This window comes from Drosophila biarmipes, chromosome 2L (genome assembly GCF_025231255.1).
Source record: "Drosophila biarmipes strain raj3 chromosome 2L, RU_DBia_V1.1, whole genome shotgun sequence".
In the NCBI taxonomy this organism is placed as follows: domain Eukaryota; kingdom Metazoa; phylum Arthropoda; class Insecta; order Diptera; family Drosophilidae; genus Drosophila; species Drosophila biarmipes.
In genome coordinates this window covers 6,268,170-6,281,026 of record NC_066612.1, presented here as the reverse complement: position 1 = coordinate 6,281,026, position 12,857 = coordinate 6,268,170, and the positions used below count along the sequence as shown (strand labels likewise).

General features: G+C 44.9%; 3 protein-coding genes across 4 annotated transcripts; 2 read left to right on the top strand and 1 right to left on the bottom strand.

Annotated features, from left to right (window-relative positions):
• The first annotated feature begins 595 nt into the window (after nucleotides 1-595).
• On the top strand, nucleotides 596-8,700 carry LOC108027872 (inhibin beta A chain). Of its 2 annotated transcripts, none has more exons than XM_017099486.3 (5): nucleotides 596-1,181; nucleotides 5,094-6,328; nucleotides 6,612-6,890; nucleotides 7,400-7,779; nucleotides 8,123-8,700. In XM_017099486.3, the coding sequence occupies exons 2-5, from the start codon at nucleotides 5,401-5,403 to the stop codon at nucleotides 8,282-8,284; spliced, it is 1,749 nt and encodes a 582-aa protein (XP_016954975.1). In that variant the 5' UTR covers nucleotides 596-1,181; nucleotides 5,094-5,400; the 3' UTR covers nucleotides 8,285-8,700. The 2 variants fall into 2 exon arrangements, with proteins under 2 accessions (XP_016954975.1, XP_016954976.1); XM_017099487.3 differs by lacking the exon at nucleotides 596-1,181 and adding an exon at nucleotides 4,414-4,623.
• Nucleotides 8,701-9,229: 529 nt separating this feature from the next.
• LOC108027950 (pyruvate kinase) lies at nucleotides 9,230-11,146 on the top strand. Its single transcript, XM_017099579.3, has 2 exons — nucleotides 9,230-10,957; nucleotides 11,019-11,146. Exons 1-2 carry the CDS (start codon nucleotides 9,316-9,318, stop codon nucleotides 11,045-11,047), a joined length of 1,671 nt encoding a protein of 556 aa, XP_016955068.1. The 5' UTR covers nucleotides 9,230-9,315; the 3' UTR covers nucleotides 11,048-11,146.
• Nucleotides 11,147-11,236: 90 nt separating this feature from the next.
• LOC108027952 (glucose-6-phosphatase 2) lies at nucleotides 11,237-12,697 on the bottom strand. The gene is made up of 5 exons (XM_017099580.3): nucleotides 12,541-12,697; nucleotides 12,320-12,484; nucleotides 11,736-12,234; nucleotides 11,547-11,665; nucleotides 11,237-11,493 (listed from the first exon to the last, which is right to left on the bottom strand). The coding sequence occupies exons 1-5, from the start codon at nucleotides 12,633-12,635 to the stop codon at nucleotides 11,310-11,312; spliced, it is 1,062 nt and encodes a 353-aa protein (XP_016955069.1). The 5' UTR covers nucleotides 12,636-12,697; the 3' UTR covers nucleotides 11,237-11,309.
• Between the last annotated feature and the right edge of the window lie 160 nt (nucleotides 12,698-12,857).

Below are 12,857 nucleotides of genomic sequence, written 5' to 3'. Positions count from 1 at the left end.
TAGAAGGTATAAGATTTTAAAAAGTAAAACTATTTTATTTACTTGTTTTACTGGAACACATCATTGAATAATTAAGATCATTTATATCCCTAGTTAATATAGATTCCAATATCATCACAATGTCATACCATGACATGGGTAGAAGTGTTCAAAAAAGTATCATTTTGTGCAGGTATCAAACTTTTTAAGAATCTGTAGTACTCCTGCCCCGGACGAGTATAAATAGACTTTGGGCTATCAAAAGAAAGCGATGGTATCGGCACCAGTGGCCATTAGGCAATGTCTGCTATCAAAAAAGCTGGCTGACTGCTGAACTTTGGACCGGTTGGAACGAGCGAAAAAACCCCGCCGTCATCGGCGTTAGCTCACGTTTTTGGGTGACGAATGGATCCGATCCGCTGCGATGCGATCCGCAACCTCCTCGAACTTGGGGCATCGAACACGCTCGACGCGCCGGCCGAGAGCCCCAAGCTGCGGCGTGGGTGCTCGATGCAGGAGGCGTTCGGATCGGAACCAACCGGATTTAAGACGCCGCGCCTTATCAACAGGGCTCTATCCCTATCTGTGGTGGCGCACTCTCTGCGCCTCTGGCTCTCTCGAAAATAAAGTAAAATTGCGCATCACCTATTCATTTAGAAGTAAAGTGAGCCTGAGGAGTGTGCCAATCATCGCGGTTCTATTATCAAACAAACGGAACCGTCTGCCGCCCGAAGAGTGGGCCATACCCCAATACTCATACCGCTCCCCACAGACACCGTTAGTCGTACCGCTCCGGGGCAGCTTTTGCCGTCGCTGCGCCGCCCATCGTCGAATTATTCACACGCAGACGTTCCCAACGATCGGATCAAAAAAAATCAAACCGGGCGAATAACCAATTTTGGTGACAAATAACTTGTGGACTTCTCCCAAAAAATCAATCGGTGCTTTTTTTGCCAGAAAAAGAAAACAAATTTTCATTTTCATCATAATAAAAGAATAGCTTGTCACTCCGAGGGAGATCAAGTTCAAGTGGTGAAATACAAAACAATGATTAGTCTGCGAAAATGATTTGCGCAAATAATTGAAAAGACAATCGGTTCTAAAATCTCATCAAGGACATTCGAGAAGCATCCTTTCACTGAGGCTGTGCAAAACATGTGTTAGCTTTAATGAGTTATTTTGCCATTGGATTATTAAGTTAGGTGAGTTATATAACAAGTATAGTTTACATTTTTATATGGCCATTTTTTGTAAAGGCATTTTAATTTTCTTAAATGTATAAAGAAACACATGCCTAACAAAAGTAAATAAATGAAGTGGAGTTGAAACATAAAACTTTTGTTCTACATAACCCTTTAAAACCCCTTTACTTTGTTAAACCTTTAGATAAGGATAACTCTTCTCTTACTACCCAAGCCATGGAAGCTTCTAGCTTTCATTTTTGGAAGTCATTCAATGACTAGAACTTTAAAAATTAAAAAGGTTTATCAATCAGAGGTCTTCTACTGATTGATTGATAGTTTTCGAGCCTACGGCGCATAACCTCCAAAAGCTCTTGGGCAGCGCGTTGCGAATTTCGCGAGCTATTGCCACGTCGAAAGAGATTAACCAAATTTAGTGGGTGTCCCCGTGATCCCCAGCTAATCCTGCACTTGATTTATGCCAGCATCGCCGATGAGTGTGTGCGGTGTCGTTGAGAAATGATGAAGAAAAAAGTATTAAGGCAGATTAATTTGCGCTGCTTCTGGCAATCGGGGCAATCTCCGTGAGCGGTGCCAAAGTCCAGATCGCGGCATGCTCCCAACCGCTGATCGCCGAGAACGGCGTGATCAGCGTGATTTATGGCCAAAAACCGAAAAAAGAAGCGTCCTTTTTTGTTGCAGTGCATTCAACTGCAGGGCGAAAGAAGAAATGCAAGTGATAATGCCAGGCAATTACGATAGCCCCTCATCGCCATCCCAGCTGCAGTTGCCCCGTAATTAATGCGAAAATGATATGGGCAGCCCATGGAAAACCCCCAGGCAGAGTCGTCAAGTGAGTTAGTCGGGATGGGATCCCATACTGCATGCCATGGCTGTACTTTGCACCTCGCCTCGGCGCATCTCGAGACCCCCAACTCCCATCTCTGGCTGCTCCGATTTGCATCCATCCACTTGGCAACGGCGGAGTCTTTGGTCTCTGCGTCTCTGCGGCGCGGATCACGCGCCACTGGCGTGCTCGATGACGTAGCCCCAAGCGATTGACCTTCTTCAACTTCTGGGGGCCCCCTCGGGCTGCCGAACCCCCATCAACACATCGAGTCGCACGCCTCGCATTGATTTGTGCCTTTGATAAGTCGGTCAGTCGTTAAGTAGCGCCCAGTGCAGAGCTCAAATTACGTCAAAAAAAAGATAGAGCAACAAAAAACGTGTCACATGTCGCGTGTGTGCCAGGCCCTACTTCCTGATCCGATCTCAGGCGATCCGATCCGATCGGCCATCAGAGGCCCCCTGCCGGAGACGACGTCAGTTTGTGTGTGTGGAAAATACAGATTTTGGAACGTGGCAATCTACGTAGGTTGTGGAAAAATAAGCGATCAGTTGATAAGTGGTGCGACCTATGCTGAAGGCAAGGACGCAGTTAAATTTCGAAAAGTAATGCGTCTTTCAGCCTTGAAGTGAAGTTATGTAACCGATCAATAGGCCTTGTTTAGAATGTCAAAAAGTAGAAAATAATCAATTTAAGAATGTATTTGTATAAGACCCTATTTCCCCTTTTTTCCTGAAATATCAAAGATCTTGTAGTATTCTAAAATGAAATTTATTTTAAAATTGCATAGAATACTCCCCATATTCAAGTTATAAATGTGTTTTTTTATACAGCTCTCCAAACCTTGTTTCTTGAAATATCAAAGATCTTGAATATCTTAAAGTATCCCTTAATGCAAAATATATTTTAAAATTGCAAAATATATATTGAAATTGCGTAACACAGTTTTGAATATACTAGCTATACATTTTTTTTTTGTAGTGTTATAACCAACCTTGTTTTTTGGAATATGAAATATCTTGAATATCTGAAGTAACTTTTATTTTTTATTTACTAACAAAATTGCATCATTTTATTTCATTTATAAAAGCCCCTACATTTTGGTTATAAATGTTTTCTTATATAACCCTCCCAACTTCGTTTCTTGAAATGTCACAGATCTTACATATCTTAAAGTATCCTTTAATAATGTTTACAGTTACATCAAAAAACTCAATATATTTGTACATTTCCCTACCAACAGTCCCAGGTTTCACCCAACTTCCTCCTAAAACGTCCCAACAATGTTGCAAAAGTTCGCTTAGGCCTACAAATTAGATTATAGTATAAGTCATTTCTATTCATTTCGATGATCTAATTGGCATCAGAAAATCGCAGTTCGTGACAGGCAAATCCGGCACGTGTTCGGCTCCTAAACAGAAACGAAATGGCCGGTAATACAACTCGTGATCTGCGCGCCCGGCCTTCAGACTATGGTTTTTCTTGACCTTACCCGACTGTGCCACATTTGGCCCAGAACCAGAACAAAAGAAATTCTGTCTGATGAAATGCCCGCACGAAAATAACAACACACAAACCGTGAATCGCCCACTTTGGGAGCCCATAAATTCCCCAATCGCAACACTTTCATTCGCATTCAAATGGGGGAAAATGAATACGGCAATTACGGGGGGCGCCAGACATTTGAAACGCGAGTGATTTTTAATCAAGCGAGCTCGGTTCCATCGAGTGCCCCCTGAGAATCGTGCAATATGCGTACTTAATTAGTTGAAATCCTATGCTCTCCGTGGACTTGTGTAGTTTGTAGTTGGTAAAGGCTGCAGGGTGGAAAACCACTCTTATCAGCAACGTGTTCAGTATTAATTGATTGACACACAATCGAGTCGGATCATCAAAGTCAAGCTTGATAGCGCTGCGGGGTAATTAGCATCAATGGGCCACTCGACTTGGGGCGATCGTAAATTCACTTGATATCAAAATGCCCCATTGCGGCCAAACGCGGGCCCAAACCGCCACAAGATAGTGGCCATGGGGCGGGGGGCGGAAGCCGAAAATACAAATTTGCAATTAAGAATTTTTCTTATGCATATTTCGGTGTCTTGGCGTTTTCTCAAAAGCTGATGCAATGCTGCAGCCCACTTGCATATCCAATTGTCTGCAACGCGCCCGAGAGAGCTCCCCTGTAACCTTATAGCCATGGTCTACGGTTTGGTCTGGCCGATGCGATCGTCTGGGAAATCAAGACCCGAATTCAATACGATTAGATCGCCACCGAGGCGAACCGATGCGATACGATCCGAAAACGAAACCGAGAGCCTCGTAGCTCGTCGGGCGGTGGTGCTCCCGCTCGCGGAACGATCAATCAAATCGACGGGGCGCTCGTCACATAAATGGTTCTACTAATCAGCCAACCGCTTCATTCATTCACAACTCGTTTGCGCTGCCGCATGTCGGAAGAGAAAAGGAAGCCCCTATACCATATAGCATCCATAAACGCGATCCTAAACAGCCCAAGAGCAGCCGAAGAGCATCTCGCGTTTCGTGTCCGGGTTCAAAGTGCACCGAGTGCCAAGTCATCGAAAATTCCAATAGAATCGAGAACGGAGTGTGCTGACGGTACGTGTGGGGTCCACCTAATTGCCACCTAATTGCACCTGCTTATCGGGCAATCTTCGCATCGGAGTCCTAGCCGGAGATAAGCCATTAGCCCTTGGCCCCCAGTGATAATGTGAATCTATTGCTCGACAAAACTAAATCATCCCGGAATTAATGTCAAAAAAATGAAATGAAATGAATTAAATGATGCAATTCGGTGCAGAATTAAGCGAGACTCCGGGCCTTGTGAGTGATAAGTGCACCTGACGCGCTGGCATATTAAATTGCATTTTAATTGGGGCAACTCGATTAAAGAGCTGAAGCGTTGAATAACTTTATAAAAATATTTATGAGTCCATATACATGGCTTTGAGCTTTGGCTTCCAATTTTTGGAAATATTTATTCGACTGAAATCATAGTACTTAATTAAAGTCAATACATTATTGATTTAATTTCTATAATCGGTTATGCTTTCATTTTTTACTTGCAGACCAGACTAACAAAAAACTTAAAAAGTGGATCATGCCTCATCCAAGCGTATAAGTCGTTGGCCTTAAATAACTTAAACCAAAAAACGTTTTTGAAAAGTGCTTAAACAAGGCTCTAAAACGGCAACAACAAGTGAAAACCGCTGCAATTCTATGAGTTTTGTAAATTCGAAAGCCAAAACCATTGATGTGTTAATGCTGCCCAATAGATAGCAATCAGCACCAGCCAATAAAACCAGAGAAAAAACCAAGGCGATCAAGCTTATATTAAACTTATACAACAATTTAAAGAGAAAGTAAAGCGAAGAAATGGCTAAATACTTTATAACCTTGGTGCTGTTGGTGTGCCTGGCCCTGGAGAACAGGAATGTGTACAATCGCCTGCACGCCCGCTCCCATCCGAGCTCCCGAGGCGACATCCTGCGACCGCATCCCAAGCACCAGTCGCATCCCCTGGTGCAGCACACCTCGCAGCAGCTGCAGCAGCAGCACCACATCCGCCAGCAGCGATCCCGCCAGCTCAAGCACATGGAGCCGGATCCGACCAGCGAGGAGGACGATGCGCCGATCACGAAAAGGGAGTACTACGCCCGTCTCCGGCGCCACGTCATCCAGAAGAGGGAGCACCTGCTGCAGCAGGAGCAGAGCTACAATCATCCCGGTGCCCATGCGGAGCAGCTGAAGGTGCCCCGCCTGTGGCAGCACCTTATGGAGCAGGAGGAGAAGGAGCACCCCCTCATGTTCGGCGATGCTCCCGAGGACTCCTCCCTGCCCCCCGAGGATTCATCCCTGCTCTCCGAGGACCCGTTCGATGGGCTTTCTCCCCTGGACTTTGTGCGCAATGAACTGATGGCGGAGGAGCAGAAGAACCAGGCGGAGGACCTCGATATGGATCTGGAACCGCAGACACCAGTAGAGCTACCGGAGGCTCAGCCGGTTGAGAGGAACATCACCATTTCGGTGAAGACGCGCGGAGGAGGATGCCCCAAGTGCGAGAGCAGCCGCCAGGTGGAGCACATCACCGAGGAGCAGCTGACGCATTTGCGCATCGAGTTCGTCAAGCAGCAGATCCTGGAGAAGCTGCGTCTCAAGGAGAGTCCCAAGGTTTCGGCCATGGATCTGCCCAAGCCCATCTTCGATGGGATGACATTCTCCCACCCGGATGACAGCACCAAGAACAAGGACCTAGACGATTATTATGCTCGGACTAGCAAGAAGTTCATACTCCTCAATAGAGGTAAGCAACTCTCCGGAATTCCGTATGAATAGTGTCTTCTAAAGTTTAAACTAAAAGGAGTTTCCCAATGTCCGGTTAAACATTTTTTTTTAATCTGTCAGAGCAAGTTAACCTGATGCTAAATTGTTCGGGAAGACAAATTCATTTGGTCACCCGACAAATTTAGCTATAAGATTGACATTGAGAAATCCGGCTTAAATTGATGTTCGATTCTTTTTAATGTATTATTTAGTATGATTTCAAGATTTAAGCTAACAAAGATTTTATCTTTAAATCTCAACAGAGGAGGAGGAGTGCAATCGCCTGGGAGGTGGCAAATCCAATCCGTCCATGTGCTTCAGCTTCAAGATCGACGACGCCGATGCCGAGGGCTTCGATGTCAACACCGCCGTGCTGTGGCTCTTCAAAAACAAACAGAACCGCACCGAGGACAAGGATTCTCAGAACAGCACCAGTTCCCAGCAGACAATTGTCGTTTCCGAGGTGGAGGTGGATCCACAGAAGGACTCCAAGTACCTGACGGCCACCAAGACCATAGCCATCCAGTCGGTGAATGTGCAAGGTTAGTATATACCCATCCCCAAGAACGTAATCATCACCAGAAAAAGAAAGAATCGCACACGTTTGGACCTTTGGTCGGCAGCGGAACGGCCAAAAGTGACCCCCAATACCCTCGGGCGAGAAATCAAAATCAGTGACATGTCTATACTAGATGGGTATTATAACAATTATAAAGAGCGCCGATAAGTTGGAACGTTGACAACCGCTTGTTTGTGTTTTCAATTAGACAGATCATTGCGCAGATTCGTGATCTCAAATTCGTGTGGGTGAATAACTTGGCAAAATATTTTTCTGGGTGGGTGCAAAATCTGAACTTTGGCCGAGAAGCGAGCGCCTTCTCGAGCAACCCACCTAAATTGGGAGTTCCCGGGGTCACTAGACTGATAAGGCAAAGTTGGGGAAAAATATTATGATTCTGTAAATAAAGAAAACAAAGGTGCCGTTTTTTTCTCTCTTTGGTAACACAATTTTTTTGAAAGCCTTATCTAACCATATGTTTTTTTTTTGTAGACGAGTGGATGAAGATCGACATTGAGTGGCCCATCAAGCACTGGATGAGCGGTCACGAGCTGAGCCACCTGATCCAAATCACCTGCGGCGGCTGCGAGGTCAGCGACATGGAGGAGATCATCTCGGCGGACAAGGACTACCGGCCGTTCATCATGATCGACATGCAGAACCGGCGGAGGAAGAGCCGCCAGAAGCGCAGCATCAACTGCTCCAGCGGGATGACGGAGTGCTGTCGCGAGCACCTGTACATATCCTTCCGGGACATCGGCTGGAGTAACTGGATCCTGAAGCCAGAGGGCTACAATGCCTACTTCTGCCGGGGGTCCTGCAGCTCGGTGGCGAGTGTTACGCAAGCGGCCTCTCACCACAGCTCCATTATGGTAGGTATCATATGGAAAATATATATTATCATTTTTGAACTTGTTTAACAACGATCATTATCATATTCAACTTGCTTTTCAAATTATACCATCTTAAATGATTACAAAGAACATAGTTCTTCTAAAAAACTGAGGTTCTTATCTTAGGATCCTTAAAAAGTAGATGGTTTTGTATTTTACATCGTCTTACCTGATAATATTTTATTTAAGATCCTTGGTTCATAAACTCTTAGCTAAAAATTGATATTATAATCAAGATAATAGCAATAATGACTTTATTTTAGGTTATCAATGATTTAATTTAAACGCAAATCTAATAGATATTTTATCTCTTTTCTTACAGAAAATTCTCTCCACAAGCGGTGCTAACAAGTCGCTGGAGTTGGTGCCCTGCTGCACCGCCAAACAGTATTCCTCGCTGCAGCTGGTCGTGATGGACTCCAGCAACACGGCCACCGTGAAGACGCTGCCCAACATGGTGGTGGAGTCTTGTGGCTGCAGATAGTCGGCTGTATACGTAGACCCTACTTAGCCATCAATTCATCTATCAGCCAAGTTGCAATCACATATCGGACAAATTAGACGTAGACTCGCTCCATTTCAGTTAGCATTCAACTACATTTCTCTTCAATTAATTTAAACTCATTTGCCAAGCATTTACATTAGCGTTATAACTTAATCGTAATTATCTGTAGTGCAAGTGCTGCCACTAGTTGTAGTTTAAAGCTAAAGTCAATGTACTTAAGCACTCGAAGTATGTAGGTAGTTTGCAAATAGCTTCAATTAATTTAATAGCGTTACTAAGTGCTATCTTTTAATACGTAATGTAATTATGTTCATTGTTTAAGTAGCGTACATTGAGTTAATAGCTGAGAAAAGCATAAAAAAAAGTGAATAATAAAACATTAAAATACAATTAAATCATGGATTTTGAAAGAGAAACTATTTTCCAATTATTGGGAGTTATGACTTAAAGGGGTTTGAAAAGTAACAGAAAAAATGTCGAATAATATAAATTTTAGGTAGTGGTATGGTAAATCATCTATAAAAATATTACAAAACAAAATTTGGCAATAAATCCGTAAGATACTTTTCGTTTTATTTGGTACTTGGTGTATTTTAATGCAATTTAAACCGAAGAAGTCCATTATCACGCCATCGAAAGATAAAAAGATTACGCAAATAAATTATTGTATCATTTTTTTTAATAAATGTAACTGAATGAGGATAATTCTCTTTTTAATTTATAAATTTGTTTTGGTGTCGCATAAATTCCTTGTAGTATACTTTTGGGGTGTCGACAACTTACAGTTTTAGAGGAACTGCAAATTACCCTTGAGTTATCTCTTCTTTTGAATACCAATTTCTAGTGATATCCATGGGCCTTCTTAAAGAACTTAACTCTGAAGAACTTGATAGCGATGCTTTTTGCAAAACCTTTTCGTAAAACGTCAGATTATTAAATCACTACAGAGCATATTTAATTTTAAAGGTAGCCGTACTAAATTTTAAGTTTCTTTATTTTGTAATAGAATCATGTCCTACTCCGCGAAATCAGTGCTCAAGGAGGGCTCCACCCAGCTGGACCACATCTGCGAGCTGGAACTCTCGCGGCAGGCCTCCCACCATCGCCTGGTGTCCCTAATCGCGACCATATCCCTCAGTTCCCGCAATGTGGACACCATCTACAGCATGATCATGCGCGGGGTGAATATATTTCGCCTCAATTTCTCCCACGAATCGCACGAGATGCACTCGAAAACGATCGAGCTGATCAACGAGGCGCTGGAGAGGATTCAGAAGGAGACGGGTCAGATCCGAACAGTGGCCATTGCGGCGGACACACGGGGACCCCAAATCCGAACGGGTCTGCTGGACGGGGATGTCTTTCTGCGGGCCGGCGACAATCTGCGGCTCTCCATCAACCGGGATCTGTACGACAAGGGCAACAAGGAGGCGGTCTACGTGGACTATCCCAATATCATCAACCTGACCAAGACCGGGGATCGCCTCTTCATCGACGATGGCAAGCTGCTGCTCCACATCATGGAGGTGGGAGTGGATGGACTGCTGTGCGAAGTCGTCCAGGGCGGCCAGTTGAACAACAATTGCAATGTGATCCTGCCGGAGATCGAGATCGATTTGCCGGCCGTGTCCGAGAAGGACATGTTCGACATCCAGTTCAGCATGAAGTCCAATGTGGACTTCCTGTTCGCCTCGGCGGTGCGCAGTGCCAAGAATGTCAGGGAGCTGCGAACCGTGCTGGGCGAGAAGGGCAAGCACATCAAGATCATCGCCAAGATGGACAGCAAGATCGCGCTGAGTCGTTTCACGGAAATCATGAAGGCGGCGGATGGGCTGCTGCTATCGCGGGCGGATCTGGGCACCCAAATACCCATCGAGAAGCTCTTCATCACCCAGAAGAGCATCCTGGGGCAGTGCAACAAGGCGGGCAAGCCGGTTATAGTGGCCTCTCACATCCTGGAGTCGATGCGCACCCTCCAGCATCCCACGCGTGCCGAGTGCTTTGACCTGGCCAATGCCATTATTGATGGAGCCGACTGCATCATGCTGTCCTCCGAGGTGGCCGTCGGTCCGTATCCCAAGGAGACGGTGGCCACCTGTGATTTACTGTGCCGCGAGGCAGAGAAGGTCCTGTGGTTCAGGGATCTATTCTCTGACTTGGTTAGCGAAGTGCGTGGCGAGCTGGATGCAGCCCACTCCCTGGCCATTGCCGCCGTGGAGACGGCCAAGCGGACGAATGCCACCCTCATCATAGTTCTGACTACCTCGGGTCGCTCGGCCACCTTGGTGAGCAAGTTCCGCCCACGTTGTCCCATCCTGGCGGTGACCCGGTGCGAACGCACCGCCCGCTGGGTCTACATGCATAGAGGAGTGCTGCCCATCCTATACACCTCGGAACCCAGCACGGACTACGCCACCGATGTGGATGCCCGGGTGCAGTTTGCCCTGACCTCCGCCAAGAAGTGGGACATCATCGAGGACGGGGATCCCATTGTGATCGTGAGTGCATGGAAGGATGGCGGCGGCTTCACCAACAATGTGCGCGTGGTCTACGCCTTTTTCGAGGCGGACCGGGTGGACTGCCTCTTCAGGTCGGACAGGCGACGATCCCAAAAGAACACCAACCTTGTAATGGCGAATCGAGAACAGGAGGGTAAGCACTGAACTATCTTTCAACAATTGTTTGAAAATATTAAAGCAATTTTATTTTCTAGTTACAGATACGAAAAAGTCTCGGTCGTGAAGTCCCTTCTACAAAAGCTAGTGGAGTTTCTAAATGTATTATCAAAATACTTAATGTTTAGGCCTTTTAAGAATAAATGAAAGTACATATTTTACATAATTTTATGTTTTACTTTTTTAAGCAAATCGAAAATAATATTAACAAAACTGGTAATCACATCAGTATTTTAATATTTTTGAAAAATTGTAATTCTAATTTATAGTCTGATTTATTAAACTGCCTTATGTGTTTATCTGTACAAAATTTCAAAATGGGTTTTACTCTAGTAAAAATTTGGGACGAACTTCACCAGTGCCAGAGAGTGAAAGGCATTTCTTGAGAACTCATAGCTCAAGAAAGCAAATCGGCCATACTGCTTTACCGTGGCTACGCGCAATCCGTAGTTGACGAACTCCAAAGTTCCCAGGACTCGGCAACGTCGCCAAAATGTGGCTTCCTTGACTTCGCTGTGAAAGGGGTTAACAAGGGTAAGATCTTCAAAAGATATTACTATACTTACAGATTAAATAGGGGCGATGCCAGGGCCAGACCCATAAGATTACCCAGATCTCTGACCAGGGCAAAAACGGGGCTAGCTTCGTGGCGCATATACGTGGGCTCCGGGCACCATTTGAAGGCCTAAAAAAATTAAAAATAATAAAAAACATTATTTATTATTATTGATATAAATAATATTCTCATAAATTACCTGACGCACAGACCAATGCGGATCAATATCCAGGTGCAGCTTTATAAAATACATCGATCCTGCCAGAGCTCCCAAAAAGCAAACCGAAGCAGCCGCATAGCCACGTTGTCGGGAGAATAGGTACTTAAGGTTTGCCTCGAAGGCGTTGAGAGCCCTGATCCCGAAGTAGCTACCCAAGATGCACTGGTGCAGAAACTCGGTGGCCAGGTAGAGACGACTGAGCCACATGCAGACCACCAAGCCTATAACCAGTGGATACATGACGCAGCGGTACCAGGGCGAACGCCAGAATATGAAGCGATCCCAGAGGCGGACGAAGATGTGGGTGGCCAGGATGAGGACGAACACGGTGAAGGTCATCGAATGGGCACAGGGCAGTCCTCCACTCGTTTCGCAGCTAAGTTGATGGCTCTCCAGAGCCACGGCCGGCTTAACGGGCAATTTGTTATTGGCAAACTGTTCGCGCAGAAACCAAAGGGGACGTATCTCAGGATAGATCCTTTTTGGAATGAAAAATATAGAAAATTCAAGATACAAAAAGGATTTCTTAGTGGTTTTTCCTAAAGTACTGTCCGGGTACTTACCACTTTTCAAAGGAGTTCAGTGTGCTGACCAGGGTAAGAGCCGACAGTAGATGTAAGAGAAGTTCCTGACTGAAGATGCCGCTCAGCGGGATAAAGATGTTAAAGATATTGTTAGGCTCCAGACGTTGGCTGAGAAAATACCACAGGGGTTCCCCAAAACTCAAGCTGAAAAGGAATTGTTAATTCTTAAACTAAAAAAACCAAAAAAGAGCTGTTCTCACCGTTCTTGAGCCCATTCGTTGATGAACAGCTCACGATTGAGCGTTACGTTGTAGGTTTCCAGTGCCAACTGCTTAATAGGCTTCATTGCTTCCATTTTTTATATTGTAACAATTGTTGTGATATTGTTGACGGCTTACTTTCAATGTGAAATATTTACTACGGGTTGCTTTCTTGATAATAAACATCCTTAAACAGCTGTTTTTCTGCTCCTGCGCAGTTCGCACCCCAATAGGCCTTAAAAATAGTGTTGAAAGCGGCACTGCTTGTTAAATTCTTTGAAGGCGCCAAGAGCACTCAAGCTTTAAATCTTTTTAAA